At 40.1% G+C, this 24,915-nt stretch overlaps 1 protein-coding gene across 7 annotated transcripts in view; it reads left to right on the forward strand.

Moving 5' to 3' along the window:
• The window catches only part of HECW1 (HECT, C2 and WW domain containing E3 ubiquitin protein ligase 1), a 424,961-nt gene that overhangs the window by 349,252 nt on the left and 50,794 nt on the right, over positions 1-24,915 (forward strand). For all 7 annotated transcript variants that reach the window (XM_040473037.1, XM_040473031.1, XM_040473035.1 and 4 more), the window contains 7 exons: positions 8,238-8,343; positions 9,263-9,359; positions 14,577-14,660; positions 15,454-15,563; positions 21,577-21,697; positions 22,424-22,537; positions 23,359-23,511. In XM_040473037.1, coding sequence (XP_040328971.1) covers positions 8,238-8,343; positions 9,263-9,359; positions 14,577-14,660; positions 15,454-15,563; positions 21,577-21,697; positions 22,424-22,537; positions 23,359-23,511 — 785 coding nt within the window. The remainder of the gene's footprint in view (positions 1-8,237; positions 8,344-9,262; positions 9,360-14,576; positions 14,661-15,453; positions 15,564-21,576; positions 21,698-22,423; positions 22,538-23,358; positions 23,512-24,915) is intronic.

Below are 24,915 nucleotides of genomic sequence, written 5' to 3' on the forward strand. Positions count from 1 at the left end.
TGACCGACATTAAACTTCTGGCTTTTCATAGATCCTGGAGAAGACATCAATACTATATATATGAACTAAAGATTGGGGGAAATCAACAAGGCACATGAGTACTCTGTTCCCATCCTACCCTGTGCTCTCTCCTACCTGCCTGTGGTCACCTTCCATTGAATCATGAAAAGCTGAAAAGATGAAAAACATCATCTTAAAACATCATGTCCTTTGCCTTCCTGAATTGCTATCTCTGTATTCCATACCCTTTCCTGGCCTCCTTTCTCAAGCCAAAACTCAAAACATAGCTCTTTTCTACTTCTAGTCAGTTCCTGGCAATATTACGAGCAAATCCCTTCTTATGTCCTGACTGACATTTCCCAAGTATCGGTACCATGTTTTCATAAAAATCACCAGGATCTCAGGAGATGTGGGTGCTAAGAACCACTTCTCATAAAACAGCTTGTAGAGTTGGATTACAATGAAGTAAAAAATGAATAAATAGTGTAGGAAAAAAAAGTGTATATATATGTATTGTATATACAATATATATGTGTGTGTGTGTGTGTGTGTGTGTGTCCCCCTCTCCCACCCTGTCCCCCAAGAGTTATTCCTGGGAGAACTAGAGTGAACATCTCAGGAGAAATGGGTAAAATAACAATCTACCTGGCAGACTCCAGATAGCAAACATAAGTCTCAGGGGAAGGGCCTGTTGCTGGTGTATCGGCACCACTTTACTACTTTTTAAGGAAATCATCTGAATGCTCTGACAGGCATAACTGTTTCCAACCAAGGGCATTCACGATTTAAGGCCAGTGTGATAAAATGAATTTTTCTTTCATGGCTCATCTTAGGTATTATTTTAGGAAACTGCTGAAAACATGTTAATTCTTCCTTTCTGCATATATGTAAAATGTGTATGTGACTATGCAGAGAAGGCATATTATGCATCCCCAAGGGTATGTGGGTGTCAGGATGTTCAGGTAGCACACACTCAGCAGCAGGCACATTCACAAATTACGGAAAGCAGTGCCCTGACTTCCCAGCTCAGCATGCATTGTATCCTTCTCTGGTGGCATTTTTACAATACTTTAGAAAGTACAACATTTATGAGATAATAGTGGATAGATTCAAAACTCTGCATCAATTTGAAATATGCTGTTTATTTAAAACTTATTTAAAATTTAAATTAATTTAAAATTGTGAAATATGCTATTTATTTAAAATTCTTTAATTTTATTAAGGCAGTTTCAGTGTTAATATAGAATAATTACATTTGATAAAAGAATTTGAGTACTACAGATTCAATGTCAATAAAACAAAAATGTAGATTACTCAAATGTAAGATGAACCCCCTAAAGATATAGATCTCTCACATTTATAAGAAATTAACTTGAAAATACAAGTACTAAAACATTTCTGTTGAAACGAGATTAAGATCACGAGTACCACTTGCATTACCAGTTCTAAAACATTCATTTAATACAATTGAATAGCCCAAGCCCAGTTACATTGAATATCAACATTAATGACAAAGTACCACCTGCATCAGTCCAGAAAGACTGTAACACGTAACAATGAAAGGGTATCAATGTGTACCAGCGATCTGTATTCTTCCTAATTCATCCACTCACCAACTGATTCAATTCATCAGGTTTTCAAACCCCTCCCGTCCCCCTGTACATCCACTCTCTGCTGGTAGCTTTGCACTGACACAGGGAGAAATCAAGAAAAGCAACAGAGAGAAAAAGCTGGGAGGCAGAGACTATCTGATCTAGAAGCAGCATACCAGAGAAAACAAAGACCCAGCCTCTATGAAAACAAATATCTGATTCCTCCTGCTGAGAGAGCCCGCAGCCTGGGAATGAGAAGATAGGAGGATCTTGATATAAAAACAGAGGGAGGGGGTAGTGAGAAAGGTTAATTGTGTTTGCTGTGATGTGATTTTGCTCAACAAACACTGATTAAGTTCATGGCCTGCTCTGAGCACTGTGGAATGCAAGGAAGTATGAGATATGATCCCTCCCTAGGAGAATTTTATATTCTATGTTTGAAGCCAGGCCAAAAAAACACAGAGTTAAGTAACAAGAACAATTAGAATATGATTGAGTGCCAAGAGAGATGTTAGGACAAATGCAATAGGAGTTCAAAAGAGGCCAAGGAAAGGCATCTTTAAAATAAGGTACTTGGGGCACCTGGGTGGCTCAGTCAGTTAAGCGTCTGACTTCAGCTCAGGTCATGATCTCGCAGTCTGTGAGTTCGGACTCTGTGCTGACAGCTCAGAGCCTGGAGCCTGTTTCTGATTCTGTGTCTCCCTCTCTCTCTGACCCTTCCCCCATTCATGCTCTGTCTCTGTCTCAAAAATAAATAAACGTTAAAAAAAATTTTTTTTACATAAAATAAAATAAGGTACTTGACCCAACCCTAGAAAATTGGTAGAATCTAGCAAGGAACAAAGGAAGAGGAATGGCAATCCCCCAGACACACAGCATAAGCAGAGACACAGCGGTAGGATTGAGAAGTGTCAGTAGAGAGACAACAAATAGTTTGGTATGACCAGAATACCATTTCCACTTGGTTTTTGTCTTGGTTTTTGTTAAGTTTTGAATGCCACATGGTTGGCACTTTCTTAAAAGCCCACTGAATGAAATTGAGAGGAATAATATGATGGTTTTTGTATAAAAATGGGCTTTAGAGATCAAGTCACCCATTGTCCCTCAAGAAGAGAAGGTTATTGGCATTTTGAGGACAATTTTGTGAAGTGTAGAATTGTCTTATGTCATTGCTGGACCTTTTCTTCCTAGTCACATCCATTAAATGCCAGGAGTGCCCTCACCTCACCAGTCACTATGACAACCAAAACAAAAAACAAAACAAAATACCCCTAAGCATTTCTAAATATTCCCATGTGGCAATGCCACTTTAGTTAGGAATTGTATTTTAAAGTCAGGTAAACTTAAATACCAAAAACTCAGGTGACACAGGGAGTTCAAGACCACAACTCAGATCTCCTAAGTCCCAGTCCAGTGTATACTAGTATTTTAGAAAGGAGATAATGATGGCCAAGAGGAGGAAGGATTGTGGCAAAGAGTGATCTGTGAGAGAAAGACCCGTCAGGGGCCTCTGCCACAGACCAGGTATAAGGTGGGGAGGCCTTGGAAGCAGCAAAGAGACAGAAGACAATGGACACCGTGTGGGAAGAAGCCCCAGGTGGTCAAGAGGTGCAAAGGAAGGGGTGCCTGGGACTTCAGTTAGCAGACAGAGTCTCAGCTCTGGCTTCTCCACAGAGGAACTGTGTATCATTGTTCCTTCCTTTCCTTTCTGGGGCCTCAGTTTCCTCATCTGCAAGTGGAGACAAGGGAATTGGATGGCCAGCTAGCTCTGTGACTCTCAGAGTCCGTGGGGCTTGACTCACATTATCAACACATTGGTAAGATGAACAGGAAAGCCAGTTGGGGACAATGGTAGATTTGCTGTTAGATAAGTTGATAATGAGTATGAAAACAGCAGGATATCCAATTTGAAAGGATAGATAAGCAGACATAAATATGGAATAATTAGACTCACGAATAATCAATGAATTGTTTTTATAATCCATGGTTTTTCTCTGTCACATAACAGGGGCAATGGGGGATTTGCTATAGATGTTTCTTATACTACAACCTTAGGAATCAGTTATTTTCTGTTCACCTTCATGGGCCATTCTCTCGAGTGTTGCTCAGCAGTTGATATTTTTATCAATTGAATTTAAGGATAGAATTGAAATCAGTTTCTATATTCAGGATCCTAACTGATCAAAATTTTTCTCAAAACCCCTAAGATAGGTTATTAAAAGAGACACTGTTCAGTGTCTTTTGGATTAGCCTTTACTTCAAGTGAACATTTTTCAGGAAGTTTGCTGAAAGCCATTATCAGGAATATAATACTTTATGCATAAAAAGATCGTTATTTGACACTTTAGCCTGCATTTTAGTACAGGGTCACGTCTGTCTGCAATATACAAAAAAAAAGTACTAACAAAACAAGTCTGTATCTTCCCATAATGTCCCAAGGGAAATGGACACAGATAAATGGAAAGAGCATATAGGGCTATAAATATTTGTTTCCGTCTCTCTATCAGTAAGGAAGTCACTGGAGGTCACATTTGTCTTATTTATACTGCAATTAGCAATATAAATTAACATTAATAAGGAAGGATAACAGAGCACCTAAGTTTTATTTCTTTTACCAGTTTAGAAAATCGTTAGTCATAGAAAAGTTCTGGAAGGGTACACACATGGGTGTGTTGCCTCATGAAAGGATAAGAATCTGACAGGAAGAGAAACTGACTTTTCACTTTAAAAGCAGAAGTCACTCTTGGTCGTTCTTTGCAGTGAGATTTTTTGATGACAAAAGTTATTTCACTGCCTCGGATGGCACAGGGAAGTGTGGGGAGGTAACTTCTGCACTGCTTCTAAATTTTGGGGATATTTCCCTTGATTCCATGCAACCAATATTTGATTACAGTTTGGTTGGAAGTTTATAAAATTCAGGCACCTATGAAAATAAACTTTTGAATTATCAACAGTAAGCAATGAGTGTAGAAAACACAGACACAGGTGGGAAAGAAGTTAAAAGGCAAGTATAATTCCCGATCTGGAGACACTTTCTGGTAACCATGGAAATAAAAAATTGAATCATGTTGTCTATGGTTCTGCATCCTATTTTACTAATACAGAACCTTGTAGACTGTCCCCATGCAATTAAAATTCTTCTATATTTATTCATATAGATCTACCACAATTTAAATCAAGCCTTTCTTTGTACATTATTTATCGCCCACTTTTCGCTTTTATAAATATGTTGAATAGCTCAAGATCTCTCTCTCTCTTTTGTTTCCTTAAGCTAATTCTGAAAACTTTGTTAATGATCTGTTTTTAGAACACAAAAGGATTCTAGAGATGAATTAAAATTCATCACTTGGGCCTTTCCTCTGAACTCACTATTTTTTTCATCATCAGATCTTCAGTGTTTTCAAAGACAGCATTCACTGATTATTAACCCAAATTCAGTCTAAAACCTGCAATTTTCAATCACATCTTTAAAAAAATAAAACACCAGTTTACATTTCTAAATTGCAACACAGAAGAGAAATTTGTTTACCAGTCACTGTAAACTATTTTCTGAGCATATCTACTTTTTTTTCTGGAGAGCTAAATGTTTGAAGTTTTCACATTTGCAATTATGATTAAAGCTATTTCAACATCAAAAGGAAAAGAAATCTTAAAAGTAGTCCCTACTGGAAACTGGGTTTTAGCCAGTCATAGAGTAGTCATAGCATGTCTGGGGAGAGGCAGGCCACTGGGGGAGTTCCTTCTTTGTCTGTCTCTCACATACATCCCTGAGAAATTCGGTAACACAGGAAGTGTCAAATGCCAGGGAATTCAGTGAGTCGTATAATTTTGGTTTTAAATGGAAAATTCAAACTTCTAGTCATTTTCAGTAGTTAGGAAAGCAAATGTTAGCATCATGTTTGCAGTGAGATCCAAATCAGTTACTCAGTCAATACCTAATATTCCTCAGGATGGACCATTTCGTATTACTTTAGGGCTACAAGGATCCTAGCACATACTAAACTCTGGCCCAATCTCAGAATTCTCTCTAGCCCTGTCTGGAACTGTCCTTATCCCTATAAATTCCTGGCTCCTTGTTGGAGAAGCCTGTTTCTGTTTAACCTTCCCATCCTCCAGCTCATCTGTAGACCTTCCAGTATTACTTTGCAATCACCTCCTTTGCCCTTGGCAGTTGTTTCTATGGTTCAGGTACCCCATATGCGGCACCTTCCCCCTGGGTTGTTTTCTCCATCTCACTCGTCATTGGCCTGAAGCATATTCATCAGTCAGTCATCTACCTTTGGGGTGGCTGGCCTTCATCTGATTTCTGAAGTTTTGCAGTCTGGCTTGGTTTTGCCGGTGAACAGGTAACCTCAGGAGAAGGCACCATTTTTCCCTAAAGCATATCTGTAACACGTGAATTCCCTCTGGCAGCTAGGAAGAGAAGTGAGTTTCTTCCTGTTTCAAAGCCCCATTTATTTCAGGCAACCCACCAACAATGACACACTTTAGCCCAGGGTGTGACAGCAGACATCACCTGAGTTCTGTATTACAGTCATGCCTTCCTGAAGTCTGCTATCAGATCCACTTCCTCAGTTTCTCTCTGTAATGCATCATTTAGATAATCTTCTGCTGAGTGGTCTTTAAGATTCCTGTCTTTACAGCATCGAAAATATTTCAAACACACAATAAAGCAGACTGACATAATTCCCTCAAAGGAAAAGAAACCTAACATTTCAGTGCCAGAAAGGCTTTACATATTTATTAATTCACGGTGGAAGAAACGTAGAGACTCGGTGTTGCGTATTTGAAGAGCGAGCAAACCTTTCTTTTACCACTTTGCGTTGTAACCATTTAATTGGGACTGGAAAGTGCTGTTGTCGAAGTACCTACTTCTAAATCTTGGTGGCTGGCTACAGTAGCTGAGGGCTAATGACACCCAAGTGAGAAGTCCACCACAATGGCACAGAATCCATTTCCTTGTCCCTCAAGTAAGCAGTGAGCAAGGAGAAGAACCAGGAGAGAAAAGGGATGGATCTGCATCTCTGCTACTTCCAGAAGAGCAGTTCAAAGACCGCCATGTACAGACAGTGAACTGATAGCACATCTCTGCAAAGGAAGGATGTTCATCCTGTCTGTGTGAAGTATGGAAGTAGGACCCGAAGGAAAACCTGCAAGTACTATGTCTTTAATTAGTAAGCCCTAAGTAATCTGTCCTGTTTGTCATCTGCACTAGGACACATGGTCTCGTCTTAAATGACCCCTTTGAGATTGACTTGACCTTTCTGGACTTTGTAGCATAGGATCTCAGTACCTCTCCTGAATTCTGTGGGAATGAATTGTATACTGGTCTCAGAGGGAGAATTTTCTCTCCTTTTTTGTCTGGATGTTTGAGCTTTTTATAAGTATGTTACAAAGTAATCTTCAATGTAATTCTTAAATGTTTTTAAAGCCTATTTTGGCATACTTTACCAAATATCATAGAATGAGTCATACTCTACAGCAAACCCATATATTTGTGGAAGATCTATACAGCCTCTGTTTAAATAGCTTACCCTTCAAGAGTCCTTTAAGAAACAGAATGTACATGGAATCACAGTAGAAAGTTCATCGTCATGCTCTAGGACTTAGGGGATTTCTGAAATTTAAAATCGAGCTAAATCAATCATCACAAATATCAGTTTTAAGCTGTGCAAGTTCTGTATTCCATGACGTTTTGTCAAAATGCCCATCCAAAACCAAGGTACTGGATGCAGGCTAGCAGCATGAGAGAAGTCAACAAATGCTTTGCAATCAAGCAAATCCTGGTTCTGCCTCTTACAGTTGAAAATTTTGTAAAAACTTAATTTTATCCAATCCTCAGATTTTCCGCTTGTAATATGTGGTTAATAATGCTTATCTTCCAGAATTTTGAGAAAATAAAAAGATACTATGTTAAGGAAGAGTAGCCAGCACAGTGAATGGAATAATAGGCAATTAGCAAAGAATGGCCATCTGAGGGTGATACATGCTGTTGGAAAGAGCAAGTCCATTCTACATTCAGTTCTGAAGTTCAGTACCAACTCTCACAAATTAAGGTCATAAACCCATCTTTATTGATAGTATTCATGTAGAATTTATTTATGTCTCTTGAACATACTTACAAAGAGAAATGTTCTTTAGTCAGTATGTTAATCTAGTTAACATTTAGGACATTTGGCACAATCACTTTCTTTCTTTTTTTTTTTAATTTTTTTTTTAACATTTACTTATTTTTGAGACAGAGAGAGACAGAGCATGAACGGGGGGAGGGTTAGAGACAGAGGGAGACACAGAATCTGAAACAGGCTCCAGGGTCTGAGCTGTCAGCACAGAGCCCGACGCGGGGCTCGAACTCACGGAGCACGAGATCATGACCTGAGCTGAAGTCAGATGCTTAACCGACTGAGCCACCCAGGCGCCCCATGCACAATCACTTTCTCAAAAACCCTAACATAGCACATCAACCATCCTACCTAATCTTTTTTTTAACTTGCTTATTTCCATTCATTTTGAAGATTGTAACTTCATTGCTTTTTAACTTAAGTGATATCTGGGTCTTTTCCCCCTCATATTGGAAAATTAGTATCAAAAGACCATCTGAATTTGATAATATTTCCAATGCTAACAATTTTATTTTGAAATTAGGCTTCAGAAGTCTCTCGAAACAGAGGAGCCTCTTTACTGGCCAGGCCAGGACACAGCCTGGTTGCTGCTATTCGAAGCCAACATCAACATGAGTCATTGCCACTAGGTATGTATCATGCTTTTGGGATCCTGGATACCCAGTCCTTAGCCTTGTTTTTCTTATCACAAGTCCTTTAATATTCAGGATTCTGTATTTTCTTTTTCCTTTCCTATGATAAAATCTACCCCCTACCCTTTGCTTCCATCCCTCCTTTGCCCTTTTTCCCTTTCCCTCCCCTCCTTGATTTCTTTTTCCCTCTTCCCTGTCTCAGTTCTTTTCCAGACTCTCAGCCCCTTCTTTATTCCTTTCAGTGATTTGTTAGCTGAGTACAGGAGAGCATAGTTTAAATGAGGTGATGGATCTTATTGCTATTAGATGCAGTTTGTAATTTAGACCTCTTTTCCCATGTGTGTATGGGGACAAGTCAGTGTAGTCTTCATTCCTAACCTCAGCCACCTCCTTCTAAAACACGTGCCACTTGTATCAAGGGAAATGAGGTAAGAAAGCCCAAATGGATTTGGATATTTCCATTATGACTACTGGGAAATCAACCATGGCCATAGGTTGTAAGTGTCAAGTGTTCAGAAATGGATTTCTTGGAAGTTACAAAGAATCTTTGGCCATAATAACTATGGCAAAATGACCAAGAGAAGTCAGAAGGAAGAGAGTAAAATAGCTTGTGGAAGAATGATTTTATTCTCCTTCACCTATTCACACAGGGGTGAGTTAACACCCCGTTAAGGTCTTAGAATATTAAGGATAATTAACTTAGATCTAGTTCACTTTGGTTTGATCTTTTAGAAATGACAATGCTATTATATCACAGACAAAGAGCCCTCAAGAGCTTACATTTTTCTGATGAGTGTGCTACCTGCCCTTCGAACTCTTGCATTAATCCTGGTATCAAGTAGCTATTTTCCAACCATTAGAGAAATCATCTCTGGGCTGAAAACTCAACCACAACTTGCACTTTTGTCTGTTTCAGCATATAATGACAAGATTGTGGCATTTCTCCGCCAGCCAAACATTTTTGAAATGCTGCAAGAGCGTCAGCCAAGCCTGGCGAGAAACCACACACTCAGGTAAGGGCTTGTCCCTCACCTTGTAGCTCCAACTAGTCGTCCAGGTGGGACAACATATATGTGGAGAGAGCATAAAAGCTTATGATGCATTTTGTTCATGCATTTAATTATGTCTTGAAAACTCCAACTGAAGGATCCAGGAATTCTAATGTTCTCTGAAGTTCCACAAGGTGTTTTTTATTTTATTTTATTTTATTTTCTGTGTGTGTGTGTTTTATTTTAGTCATTCTTACAGGTGTGAGGTGATATCTTACTGTGGTATAATTTGCATTTCTCTAATGATGAGTGATGTTGAGCATCTTTTCATGTGTCTATGGGCCATCTGTATGTCTTCTTTGGAAAAAAATCTATTCATGTCCCCTGACCATTTTTAACTGAATTTTTGGGGGGATTTTTGGTGTTGAGTTGTGCAAATTCTTTATATATTTTGATATTAACACTTCATTGGATGTATCATTTGCAGATATCTTCTCCCGTTCACTAGGTTGTCTTTTGTTTTGTTGATGGTTTCCTTCACTGTTCAAGGGCTTTTTATTTTGGGGCAGTCCCAATAGTTTATTTTTGCTTTTGTTTCCCTTGCCAAAGGAGACATATCTAGAAAGATCTTTCTATGACTGATGTCAAAGCAATTACTACCTGTATTTTCTTTTAGGAATTTTATGGTTTCAGATCTCACAGTTAGGTCTTTAATCCATTTTAAATGTTTTTATTTTTAAAATATCATTGTTTAATGGTAAACCAAAAACTAGATGAACACATTAGAAAATAAACCAACAAACAAACAAAAAGTATCAAAAATATATGTTCTAACTAGTTAAATCTTACTGTCCATTAGTGTCATTGTTGCATGAGTGTCTCTGAAACTGAGTCACTTCATTTGGAAAGGGTAGCCACCAAAAGTGATAAAAAGGGAAAATATCCTCCGAACTTAAATCCCACTTTCTCTCCAAGATATCTCAGTATCACTCTGCTTCAGTTGACTACACAGCATTTTGGAAGCTGGCAATGCATGATGGTTAAGTGTGTCCCCTTGGAGTTCGAATTCTTGCTCCAGCTCTTAGGAACCATTGATGGAGGCATGTTATTCAGCCCAAATCTGCCCTTAATCTCCTTGGAAACAGGTCACTGTGTGGGCACTGGGGAGATGCTTTTATGGGTATGTGTATAAAGGATCAGGCAAGGTGGGTGGGAATGCAGTCACTGAATGCCTCTGATTCCTTACCTCCCATTTGGTGGTCTTTTGAATCTAGTTGACAACTGTAATACTCTGCCTTGACTTCCTCAATGAATCACCAACACCTGAAAATAGTCTCTTTGCTATTCAAATTCCTATTAATCATGGCAGAGTGGATCATTCACTGTCCTTCCCCCTCCACACACACCCTCACTGACACCTCTTTCCCTTGTGTTTTACTCTGTGTGAATTAGAACCACGTCCTCCCCACTGCCTTGTCTCAACTCCTCCCTCTTTCTCTGTCTCCACACCCAAACATCTGCCTCCTCACTTTCTCTCTTCCAGCTTTTTTTTTTTTTTAATTCTTCCCTGTCATGGCCTGTGTTTGGGTGCTCAGCATTTCTCTCCTGGATTTTGCAGGAATGTCCTAGAAGATACCACGTATCTCTCTCACCCTGTTATAACCAGAATTACCTTATTTTGGCAAAGATTAAATTATACTACTACTTCCCTTCAAAAAAAAAAAATCAAAAAACACCTTCCCATTGTGTGTGAAAAAAAGTCAGGATTTCTAAGCACAGTTTCCATGGTCTCCAAAGTCTGGCCCTAACCTAACTCGCCATCCCACACTAGTTTTTTCCTTCTAGAGTCTTCTATCTCCACCAAACAGTCTGTGTCATCTCCTACCTCTGCCCTCTGGGGAGTGGCTTTTCTCTGAAGGACCTCTTAACTCATTTTAAAGGCTCAAACCAAATGCAAAGACTCACTGACCCAGGCAAACTTTAGTATTTCTTTTACCTTGCTTTAACAGCATTCCTTTTTGTACCTCTAGGATATTTTTCCATTATCTCTTATAGTTGTCCATACTGATATTTCCCTACAATACATAGGTTCCTTAGAGCAGGACCTTCCATTCTTTGCCTTTGTGTCACTCTCCCCTTCAGAACCTAGTCCTCTTTGAAGAGAAGAAGGACTAATTACATTTAGAGTGAATGAAAGATCTTTAGCATGAACAGATGAACTTTCGCACAAGTGATTGTCATTTCCACTTATGTTCAGCTCTACCCATTTCATTACTGTGTCATTTATTTGTGGGCTATTCTCTGACTCACAGTACATCATAATTTAAGGGACTTTCAAGGGATTTTCAGAGGAGTTGTACTACCTGAAAAATTTCTGAGAGCTTGCTGCTCTTGAACATTTTTTATGTTTCTGATTCTACCACTAAGTAATGAGTTTCACAGCTTATTTTTTGGAGGAATTTGATCTCACCAAAGGCACTAGAGTCCCATTTAAGTTATTTTAAAAGTGAAAAGTGTAATCCCCTGTGTAAAAGAGTAAACTGTTTTCAAGGGAAGGGAAGCTATTTTCTGTACTTTTGCATAGTATCACATGAAATAGTGATATTTTTTAAAGGCCTTTTTTAAGACTTTTTTTAAAGACTTTTTAAAAGACTTTTTAAAAGCTTTTTTGCAGTGCAGAATTGTATAATTATGATTTTCCAGATATGGCGGAACTTGGAATTAGGAGATATTGGAATTGAAAAAATCTTGGCAGTTATTTTGTACAGAAACTAATAACTTCTTTAAGATATGGATTCTTTTAAGGACCTGTAGACCCAAGATGAGAACCCAAATATCTCATCAAAAACAGAAGGCCCACAACGACTAAGAGGCCATGGATTTAAAAAGGGAAAACAAGAACAAGAAATTGCTCCTCAGGGAATCAGGCTTACAGGAAGCAGGAAGCCAGGCACTAGTTACCATGACTGGGCCTGTGCCTGCCCCTCGATGTGCTGTGAGGGTGCATCAGCTCCATTTTACAGGTCCAGAAGTTGAAAAGAAAACCTCCTTTTCCTATGACACTGCCCAAAGGAAGAACCTCCTGCTTCCTCTGTTGTCCCCAAGTGGAGACTGTGACCCTGTTAAGCCATTGCTCATCTCAGGGAGCCATCGATCCACTGTCTTGGGTCCACAAAGCCAGTTTCTGAGTTAAAGGGTAGAGAGTGAGTTATCAGAAAACTGTGTTCAGCAGACAACAGTGAATCATAAGGAAGCCACATGTGGAGAGGCAAGATGGAGCCAGAAAACCCAGAGGTTAATGACATCTGTTCACATTAAGGGGCATGGTAGCAGTCCTCATTCATTCATTCCTCTTTCAACTAGTGCTTTTATTGTGCCAGTATTCTGAATCAGGATTCTGCTGGATTTGTGTATGCAGTAGCATAGCAAAACAGACATTGGCCCTACTTCGCATGGTATTTGCAACCTATTGAAGAAGGCAGACGATAGACAAATTTGACTTTTTGTTTTCCTTAAGTCAAATATATAGCTATAGCATGTGTTTAAAGGCCACAAAAGACAAGATCAGAATTCAGTGATAATGATAGAAGAATGTCAAGGATTTCATTTGGATATTAAGCTTTGAGGTCTGTGAAGCCACAAAGGGAGATGTCAAGATTTCAGGAAGGCAGGTGGCTCTATTGAACTGAGCTCTGAGGAGACTTTTGCACTGGAGTTTTCCTGGTGAGTAAGGGATATATGTTGAAGGAGCAGATGGCCTTCTTGCCTTCAGAGATCTTTCCCGGTTCCAATGGACCTGGAGTTGAGTTCCAGAGGCATTTGGAGGCCCCCCCAGACCACTGGGTCTGCATGAAATTTTCATATATGTGACAGAGGATGCAATGTCCTGTGAAGAGCCACTGAAAGTCTCAGAAAACTGTGTTTGGCTGATACATGGATATGCTCCATGTGGGTGGTGAGATAATAGAACTACTTTGCTGCCCTAGTAGAGCTGACCCCCTTTGGACTTGGTTTCCTCAGGGACCATGGGAACAAAGGGCAATCACAAGAATTTTCTCTCCATTTTTCCTCCAAGCAAGGAGACCAGGGGCTTACCCACATATGGGTACCTAGGGCAACAGGATAATCTGCCCTAGGGACATTGTCATTGGGAGGACATATGAATTGAAGAGTCCTTTGTGGGGCTGAAGTCAATTAACCACAAAAGTCTTCCAAACAAGAGGCCTGTGAGGTGGTATCAGGATTTAGAGGCCAAAGCTCAGGAACATGGAATCAAGAACATAGAGACCTGGAGGAAGAAACAGGTGGTGGAGGAGGCATGGTGTTTGCACTCTTGGCTAGGTTTCCACATCCTCCCTGCAAAATGATGTGCAGAAACATCTGCTCTATTTTTTTTTCAAACCATTAAAAACCATTGGTTGTGGCATTTGTAATATTTGAACATTTGTTTTTGTTTTTTTAATTGTTTATGGGGGGGGGGGGGCAGAGCAGGTGTGGGGGAGAGAATCCCAAACAGGTTCCATGCTATCAGCACAGAGCCTGATGCAGGGCTCAAACTCACGAACTGTGAGATCATGACCTGAGCTGAAATCAAGAGTCTAACACTTAACCGACTGAGCCACCCAGGGACCCCTGTAATATTTGAGTATTTGAATGTCAGAGAAGCAAAGTACAAAGTTCATTTGATCAAAATAAATGTTATGTATCTATAGACTCGGAATAATTTGCCAGGTTATAGTTGGAGGTCGTGAAAGAGAGAATGCAAATTGTAATTAAACAGAGAAATTGATGCCTGTGCTCAGACTGACCTAGGAGACTCTGGTATTCTGAACACCAGACCCTCCCTTACTCAGTGTGGCATTATACATTTTCCAGCAGGCATAAGGTTTCTCAAGAGATTTCCTCTTGTTCTTCCCCCCCATGGCTCCCGAGACACCATGAGCCCATGACAGTCCTCCAGCAGCTCTCTTTATCCATCTTCACTCCTGACTGTCATTGCTATCTGAGGTCCTACCCTTGTTGTGTTCCTCAGCTTCCATCCCTGTGTGAGTCTGAGGAAGGGTGGTCCCTAGTAGAGCATCATGGGAACCTGCAATAGAAACTTAAAATGCCACAAAACTCACTGGACATTAGAAAATTGCTATTCAGCCATATTGACAGACAAAATGAATCAGAAAGGGATTTATTCCTTAGCTTATGTATTGGTGTGTAATTCTTATTTTCTTTCCCACATTGTTCTAGGGAGAAAATCCATTACATTCGGACTGAGGGTAATCATGGGCTTGAAAAGTTGTCCTGTGATGCAGATCTAGTCATTTTGCTGAGGTAAGGGGCTAAGCCTGAAACCCTTCTGGAAAAGCTGCTCTGGGTAGTTCTCCACTACAGCTATGACTGAAACATTCAACATTTGTTCTAGAGGATTCTAGTGACTGCAACTAAAGTAGGGCCCCACCCTTATACCTGCTGTCCATTGCTTTCTTTACATTTACAACTGGGGTATCAAGAACTGTGTACAGTACTTGATGGAGAATTTATTTTTGTATGATTAATTAGAGTATAAAATAACTCTGAGAATTTGCATACTGGCTTTTGCCTATCTAAGTGAACCTAAGTGCTTTTGTTGCCTTGTGAGAACTGTAACCACTATCACCCCAATTCGTGAACACTCATGGACAGAAAACTAACTTTTTTCCTTCCTTTCTTTTCTTTCTTTCTTTTTCTTCCTCTTCTCCCCCTCTTCTTCTCCCTCCCCTTCCTCCCTCTTCTTCTTCTTCCCCGCTTTGTTTCTTCCCCCTTCCCCCTCCCTCTCCTCCTCTCCCTCTTCTTTTCCTCCTCCACCCCTTCCCCCCTTCCTCCTTCCTCCCCCTCCTCCCCTTTTTCCCTTCCTTCCTCTTCCCCCTCCTCCTTCCTCCTCTTCCCCCTCCTCCTTCCTCCTCCTCCCTCTTCTCCTTCCTCCTCCTCCCCCTCCTCCTCCCCCCTCCTTCTTCCTCCTCCTCCCGCTCTTCTTCTTCTTCTTCTTCTTCTTCTTCTTCTTCTTCTTCCCCCTGCTCTTCCTCCTTCTCCTCCTTCTCCTTTACCATTTTCTTCTCTTTCTCCTTCTTCTTTTCTCACTGTGCAGTCTCTTTGAAGAAGAGATTATGTCCTACGTCCCACTGCAGACTGCCTTTCATCCCGGGTACAGCTTCTCTCCCCGCTGTTCACCCTGTTCCTCACCTCAGAACTCCCCAGGTAACTTGAATATTTGGCATTCTGTATCCTGTAGAGACATCTGTGTTTCCAGATGAAGAGGAAAAAAGGTGATTGTATATACATCCTCTCTCCCTTCCTCCCTTTCAATTTTCTGATTGAAAGCACACTGTCACATTGGGTGTTGACAAATTGCTGGCTGTTTTTGTAATGCCCCCAAGCTACAATGCATTCTACATGTTTAAATAATTTGAAAATGGGGGCGCCTGGGTGGCGCAGTCGGTTAAGCGTCCGACTTCAGCCAGGTCACGATCTCGCGGTCAGTGAGTTCGAGCCCCGCGTCAGGCTCTGGGCTGATGGCTCAGAGCCTGGAGGCTGTTTCCGATTCTGTGTCTCCCTCTCTCTCTGCCCCTCCCCCATTCATGCTCTGTCTCTGTCCCAAAAATAAATAAACGTTGAAAAAAAAATTAAAAAAAAATAATAATAATTTGAAAATGTTTTTACAAAAACAGTATTTCATGACATGTGAAAATTATATGAAATTCAAATTTCAGTGTCTATAAATAGAATTTAATTGGACCCCAGCCACATCTATTTATTTATGTATTTTCTATAACAACTTTCATACTACAACAGCAGAGCTGAGTGGTAGCAATGAGACCAGACGGCCACAAAAGCCTAAAATATTTACTATCTGGCCCTTCACAGAAAAAGTCTGCTGACCCCTGTTCTAAATTACTATTACATTCCAAAGGTACTCTGCAAGCACTTAGAAGGGAAGAGCCCTTTTGAAACATTCTGCCTTATGAGTCTGAATGTTATTAGATACCAATTTTAGTAACTTTGTGTTAACGTGTAAAGGAATTACTAGGTGATATGGTTACTAGGGACCACCATTATGTACCCACGAAGCTGTCTGTCGAAGAGTTTTCTTACATGTGAAATTGTTCCCCTACAGTTTTCTTTATGTATTAGGATTAATTTACTCATATCACAGAAATTCATTATAGGTAATTTCTGTTCCAAATGAGGAAATGTATACTGAACTGTTTAGTGAAAATAAAGAAGCTTTTGTTCCTGGGTTCATCCAGATAATTAGTGTAAGTCAAATTCATACTCCCAAATGGGATCCAGACACTGGAAAGTTTTTCCTCACTTGTTTGATTGCAATACCACCTTGTTCTAAGTCTTGAGGATAAACCCAAATTTCTTTTCATAACTTTAAAAGTAAAGGGATATAGGGGCGCCTGGGTGGCGCAGTCGGTTAAGCGTCCGACTTCAGCCAGGTCACGATCTCGCGGTCCGTGAGTTCGAGCCCCGCATCGGGCTGTGGGCTGATGGCTCAGAGCCTGGAGCCTGTTTCTGATTCTGTGTCTCCCTCTCTCTCTGCCCCTCCCCCGTTCATGCTCTGTCTCCCTCTGTCCCAAAAATAAATAAAAACGTTGAAAAAAAATTAAAAAAAAAAAAGTAAAGGGATATAGATATATAGATAAATGTAAAGGGATTTAGTTTCAAAAATCTAGTAAGGGGGGCACCTGGGTGGCAAGGTTGGTTATGCATCTAACTCTTGATTTGGGCTCAGGTCATGACCTCACAGTCATAAGATCAAACCCCACATCAAGCTCCTCACTGGGCATGGAGCCTACTTGAGATTCTCTCTGTCCTTCTCCTTCTAACCTGCACCTACGCATGCACATTCTCTCTCCTTCTCTTTCTCTGTCTCTCTCTCTCTCAAAAAAAAAAAAAAAAAAAAGAAAGAAAGAAAGAAAGAAAAGAAAAAAAACCTAGTAGATTCCTATCTCAGAACTTCTAGAGTCAGAATCTGAGCTTGGCTTTTGAAACCAGTGGAGAAATTCACAAGAAATACAGAATTTAGCAGTGTGCTCAGTCCCTCAGAAGGGATGTCTCACTCAGCATCACTCAGTACTGCCATAGGTTTCTAAAACTAGAATATCTTTTAGTTTGCCTCTTCCAACTCATGTCACTCAGAAATGTCTCTTAGAGTTTATTAATTGCTAAAATCTGTTTCTAAGTCAGTGTCTCCTTGTCATTTCCTCCAAGCCAGTGCACCAATGACATTGCTGAGGAAATGCCCAATGTGTGCTGCCTCTGACATACAACATAACTGAGATGCCATGGCCTGGGAAAAGGAGGACAAAGAGCTTTTCCAGAGCCAGCATCAGGACAGTCAAATGTTCCCATGCACACAGGATGACTTACTTTTGGGAAGCAGAGCCTTCCATTTGCGGGGACCATCATCTGCATGATGATCTGCCATTTTCTTATAGAGATTGTTCCAGCCTGATAAAGTATCTGCACTTTGGTTGAAACATTTGACACTACAGTATGCTTTTAACATCATTGCATGGGGGAGATACCATATTACAAATAGAAAAATAATAGAGAATAAAGAGTTATTTGCTAAATGAGAATTACTTGTATGACTTTTATAAAAGCAATCAAGTTTCCTAATGAGGCATTACTAATACCATGAATCCAAACAATCATTCAATTCATTTTAATTCTTTATTATCCTACCTCTGATCATGAGGTTCTAGATTACGCAATCCAAAATTTTTGATGTTAAATTTTGTAATTCTCATTTTTCTAGACTTTCATGAAATTTATCTGGGTGCCACGGAGATAGCAAATCATAGATATTTATGCCAAAGTACTTTGTAAAGCATAAATGATTAGAAAAATACATCATGGGCAGTGGTAATACCAGAAGCATAAAAATCATATTATAAAATATACTGTAATCTACTGGACAGAAAATGATACTTGCACCTACAGACTTGTATTCTAGTTCTACCTGTAGTCTGAAACCTGGCATTTCACTGAGGATACATCTTGTCAAGTGGTGGCTGTTGGTTCCCTCACACTTCAGTTGCTGGGGAGCCCAAAGGTGGGGCTGGTGCCCTTCATGTTTCCCTGCTTGTACCATTCAGGTGTCTCTCCCCCCACCCCCAGTTGCTGTCATCTACCAGCCTTTTTCTTATTCCCAAAGACTATGGTACCTGTCTCATAGTCTCCCTCTCCTTCGCCGAGTCCTTCCATCATCCTGAATGACTTCAACATCCACAAGGATCCCCATTCATTTCCCTGGCCTTCTGGTTTCTAGAATTCTGGTCTGGAATGACCTTCCCCTTCCCCACCACAAGCACTTGTTCCCACAGTCACCTTCCCACCCTTGTTGTCATCTCTAAAATCACTGACTCAAGCATCCTGTTCCCGTCCAACACACTTATTCAACTGCTGTCCCCGTTACTGTCCTTTGCCTTCATCAGGACCTCTAGTTCATGCACACGTCTCCCCTCCCTTCTGTCCTTCCCTTATCTGGCATAGATTCCATGGTTCATTATTTCAGTAACATCTCTGCCAGTGATATAAATTCCACGGTCCCCTCTTTTTTTTTTTTTTTTTTTTTTTTTTTTTTTTTTTTTTGCAGAACTGTGCCCCTAGACAATTGTACTATCTGCATCTCTACATCTGTGCTCAGGCGTTCTTGATCAAATTCACCTGACAGGGCAGATTATAAATTATAAGTTAGTCATCTCTCACTTCACATGGACCTTGAACACCCAAAAGAAAACTCTGCCACATTTCCTTTGTAAACTTCTCCACTGCAATCTCAAGTGTTTATGCTCCCCTCAAACCTCCAACCCTCTGTGTCTCTCCTAGCAAATATGTCCCTTCTCCCTTCACTGAGAAAATTGAAGCCATTAGATAAACATTTTCTCAAATGTCTGCTACCAATCCTACAAGCTTACAAAGCCTGCCTCTCCTTCTGCTCCATACCTGTGCATTAGAGGAGATGTCTTCACTAAGGTCACCATGACATCTGGGCACACAGTTCACTGGGTAATTCTCACATTTAACACTAAGCCACATTTGACATTATTGACTGCTCTCCCTCCTAAGTCACCTCTTCAGTTAGTTTCTGTGACACTACTGTATGCATTTCATCTACTACTTTGGCCACCTTTTCAAACTCATCCTTCACTTCCTGCCATGCTCAAGACTCAGTCCCAGGTTTCTTCTCTTCTCTCTCAACCTATATCTCTTTCCAATCATCCATTCAAAGATAATGCCATCAAAGGCCAAGCTCATTATCTCCCCTACAGATCTGTTCTTCTTCCATTGTTCCCCTCTCAATGACTGTCACTGCAGTCCCTTCAATTATAAGATCTGAAGCTCACCTCTCCCTCACTACCTATGTCCAGTTCATTGCCTCCTAAACACACCTCCAGTCTGTCTACTTCTCACCTCCACTGACACCACCCTAGTCCAATTTAAGCTCTCTAAATCCACCTTATCCCTCTCATTTATTTTTGCCTCTACTTCAGAAAGACTGATGCTTTCATAACTCTAGTCTCATCATGTCAGCCCTCATGCAATGGCTGCCTATTGTGCTTAGCATTAAACAAAACTGTTTAACAAAGTAGACTTTATCCTGTTTGGTCATCTCCTGCCCACCTCTCAACGCTTGTGTTGCATCACTCTGGTCCTTATACCCTGTGGTCCAGATAAACTGGAGCACCACTTTCCATTCTGCTGCAGTACCTTTGCACATGCTGATCCTCTACCTAGATTGCTCCTTTCCCAGCTCATCTCTTGTCTTAGTTCAATAGAGGCCTTTCCTAACTAGTTTAGTCTAATTCATGCTTACTTGTTCTTCAGCTATTTCTTAGGAAAGCTTTCCTGAACTTGTCCAGAGGGCAAGTTCTCAAAGAACATGATCTCAAAGAACTGAGTTCCATTCCTTCATGAGCAGCAATCATCTCAACTTGTAATTATATTCTCATTCCTGTGAGTTTGTTGGTATCAGTCTTCTTTAGAATATAAATTCAATACCTGGAATATAACAAGTAGTAATTAAAGGGGCTTCAATAACTAATAAATAGTTGTTAATAATATAACTATTAATTATATAATTATATATAATTATAACATACATTGTAATTATATATTATTACATATAATATATGATTATATGTAATAATATACAATTATATGACTATTAATATTATATTAACAATATAACTAATAAATAATACCTGTTTATAAGTAATAACTATTAAATATAACTATTTATTTGTTATTGAAGGGGCAAGCTGTATTTCTATCCATCTGTAAAACTTGGAAAAGAATGTTATTTTTTCCACTCCTTATTTTCATTAAAAAGTGTATAAAGATAATAAAACATTTACAAAGATCCTGAATGATATAAAAACTCTCTTCTATATAGAGTGAATGACTTATTGTTGTTGCTGTTGTTATTATTATTATTATTATTATTATTATAAATGTTTCTTCTATGATGCAAGGTAATCTAATTCAAATTCCTAAATGCTCTGGGCCCTACTGGACACCTATGTTTAATTTAGGATCAATATAGTTAGAGAAGTATGACATACAAATGTATTACAGTCTGACTTGCCTCATCATAGTTACAATCACTTCTTATAGTATAGAAACTTACAAGAAGGGGCGCCTGGGTGGCGCAGTCGGTTAAGCGTCCGACTTCAGCCAGGTCACGATCTCGCGGTCCGTGAGTTCCAGCCCCGCGTCGGGCTCTGGGCTGATGGCTCAGAGCCCGGAGCCTGCTTCCGATTCTGTGTCTCCCTCTCTCTCTGCCCCTCCCCCGTTCATGCTCTGTCTCTCTCTGTCCTAAAAATAAATAAACGTTGAAAAAAAATTAAAAAAAAAAAAAAAGAAACTTACAAGGAAAATTGAGACTAGTTTGATTTATGTTGTTTTAGATTATTTAAGTACAATTAAGCCAATAGATATGCTAATCAAGGTATTTTTAAGAGAAATACAACTTGAAATGGAGTGCAAGACTTAAATGTTTATTGTCATCAGAATTCCTTTATCTCTTTATTAATATTTTTTCCATTTATTATAAAAGTAACTGAAAGAGTAATGGAAATCAAGGGAAACTTCTTTGAGAAGAAAAATATGAAGACATAGGAATGTGCCTCTGGTTGGCCCTTCTAACATTGCTTCACGTATCAGTGATGGCCTTCAGACCATGTGCTTCTCTCTGCAGGTTTACAGAGAGCCAGTGCAAGAGCCCCTTCACCCTACCGGAGAGACTTCGAGGCCAAGCTCCGCAATTTCTACCGAAAACTGGAAGCCAAAGGATTTGGTCAGGGTCCAGGGAAAATTAAGTGAGTGCTCCCGTGCTTATTCCTGAATTCAGAAGCTAGATTTTTCTATCCTTTTCTCCCCCATAACCTTTGTGATACTTTTTGGAGATTGGATTCCGTGGTGTGGTAATATTTATGTTCATGTAAAGGAGGAAAGAAAAAAAGTTGGGAAGAAAGAAGAAAGGAAGTTAAATTGGAAGATAAGTAGAAAGAAAGGAAAGAGAAGAGAAGGAGGGAGAGAAAAATCAGATTTCAGGCAAAGACATATATATAAAATTAATGATAAACCTTTTCAGAAAACAAAGAATCTTGAACTGAATAAAATAATGTGTATTTCCTTTTACTTATTTTGGGGACAAATTTAACTCATTGATCAAATCCATGGATTCTATAGCTTTGCAATTGGGGTCTAAGTGAATAGTTGTATTTTTCCCCTCTAGGTTTATTATTTTTATCTTTAAAATATGAGCCTAAACTGAGGTATCCAACTTAAGAGATTCTTTTTGGAATTCATCAAAAAGAATCCTAAAAGTAGTCCAGTATGATGGAATACATCCAATTATAAAAGTGTACATGTTGTCCTTGTGCTCCCAATGTTTTGCAAAGAGCATTAAAATAAGTCCATTGCTGAACTGATGGAATCTGCACCTTGTTGGAGAGGCAGGGCACCCACAGCTCACCTAGAACACCCTCCAACATCAGAGCTTGGAGCCACCACTCACCGCCCACATGGCTTCTTCTTCCCAGGCTCATCATTCGTCGGGACCACTTGTTAGAAGGAACCTTCAATCAGGTGATGGCCTATTCCCGGAAGGAGCTTCAGCGAAACAAACTCTACGTTACCTTTGTTGGAGAGGAGGGGTGAGGCACCAGCAGTTTTATGCAGACACCTCACTCAATGTGGGCAGGCCAGAGCCACCATATCTTGGTTATTTTGCTCAGGAAAGAGCAGGATGGCTCTTAGCTTTGCCCCAAGGTGATTCTGATCATGTCCTTCCAGGAGGTCTTTCTCTCTCCAGGTATTGCCAAGCTTTAGTTTTCATGTTCTTCAAAAGCCTAAGATTATTGACATGTGCTAGAGTCTGAGGTTATACCCTTATACTGTGCATGAGCCAAAAATACAGACTTAAGCTGTTGGATCTTCACTTTTTCAGGTGGCATACACTTCTGAATATCTGATCACAGAGCTCCTCCTCCTAGAACACTCATACACCACTACATACCAACTTTTTCATAGCATTTCAGTGATTTCATAGAAAACCATCTCAACAGTGGAGGATCAGCCTACCTAGGAGGGTATATCAAAACAAACTGGGAAGTTCTTTCAGTTCATACACATGCACTATCACGGGAAATTCTTTTATGCCTCTCACAACAAAGTCCTTCTTTTTAATGGACCAGCTGTGTGGTTTATACAGTAGGTGTTATATGATTGAAAAAAAGGTTAAGAAATACTGCCCTAAGGGTTTATTCATGGACATCTAGTAAGCAACAGCCCTACCAATTACTGCATCCTCACTTTCTACAACAAGTTATGCTTCTGCAGGGATCCACTGTAAAGAACAGAGGATGCTCTCTGCTTTCCCTGCACTGAGTCTGAAAGAACACACTAGAACCTGGATAAAAACAGGCCCCCACCTCCGGCATGTAACGAACTTCCCGGGCCTCTGCTTCCTTTGCAGTCTGGACTACAGTGGTCCTTCGCGAGAGTTCTTCTTCCTTTTGTCTCAGGAGCTCTTCAACCCTTACTACGGACTCTTTGAGTACTCTGCAAATGATACGTACACGGTGCAGATCAGCCCCATGTCGGCATTTGTGGAAAACCATCTTGAATGGTAAGATCTGGAAGCTGGCTTTCTGTGCTTGTAAGTTCTGGTCTTTCCTGGTCAGGAGTCAGTAGGATTGTATTTCTTGAGCAGCACTATTTCTTGTTTAGAGCAGAGGGCCAGATCTTATGAGGGGTGATGAGAGTGAACAGCAAAGCCCTAGAAGGAAGCCTGTTAATTTTCACCCAGAACATGAAATAAATTACTAAAGACACTGCAAATTTACTATCAATTGCAAATTGATGTAAAATCCAGTAATTGCCTTCTGAGGAAACCCTAAGGTAAGTAGACACAGTTGAATGTTGAAATTTTTACTAAATATTGAAAACTCTACTAAAATCATTAGTCCTCGGTGGAGGCTTCTTACAGGTATTTGTGAGTTTGAATTTTTTTTACTTTGGACCAGAGATTTTAGCACTGTGGACATCAGCTTCTGCATCTTACTGGGAAATAAGGCTGTTAGGCCAGGTGCTCTCTGAGCATCCTCCTGACTTGAAAATCCAATCTCTCTTTTGTTGTCTTTTATTGAGGCATATTACCACTTAGATGTGTAAGAAGATAAGCATCAGTCAACACAATGCAATTCTGTGGGTGAGATACCTCAGATATGGGTATTAGAAGTCTCCAAAAAGCCACATAGGACATCTAGGTTGCAAGCTTTTTCCTGCTGTGGCACCACCACACCTGGATTGAAAATTACCCCCACTCTCACTGTAGGTGCTCCTGCTGTTAAGAGGGAAATGAGTCCTGGAAACTGCAGATGTGGGTTCTTATCTGGCATTGCTTGTTTATCATGTGTTGCAGCAGCTACTGGCAAAGGGAACTCCTGGGGTGATACGTGGCCTCCTGGGCTCAGAGCGCTGATCCCCGCATTTTGGTTTACAGCATCCGAATAACCCACCTCTGCTGAAGCTTCCAGCTATTGCACACGTCCTCTCTCTCCAAAAACCCTGAGCTCTGAAGTTCTTGAGCTGAGGCAGCCTTGTGTCTACATCAAGTGTTTGACATAAGGGAAGAACCAAAGGTTGCCCTTTGTTGCTCCTTTTCCTGTAATTTATCAATGAGTGGATGTTGAAGTCTGTGAGGCAGAAACACAGAGACAGGGCTGGTGGAGCAGGCAAGTGGCCCTTAAGGGGACTTATGACCCTGACAATTGAATGCCAGCTCTGACTTAGGTCATATCAGGCAGGGTTCATTCCAACAGTAGAGAGTGCTGTAGTGCCCATGGCACAAGAGTACCTACATACACAGATTATACTGTGAGCATGAAATTTAAGATGGTGCCTTAGAAGTCATGAATGAGAATGAGCAATCAATAAATATTTTCATCAAATATGATACCACATATGACTATGCTAAGGTATTGTGGGGATGCTTCATGAATTTAGCAATTATAAACAAAGTATGTACTAT

Source organism: Herpailurus yagouaroundi, unplaced genomic scaffold (genome assembly GCF_014898765.1).
Source record: "Herpailurus yagouaroundi ecotype Mexico unplaced genomic scaffold, PumYag 100, whole genome shotgun sequence".
NCBI classification, from domain to species: domain Eukaryota; kingdom Metazoa; phylum Chordata; class Mammalia; order Carnivora; family Felidae; genus Herpailurus; species Herpailurus yagouaroundi.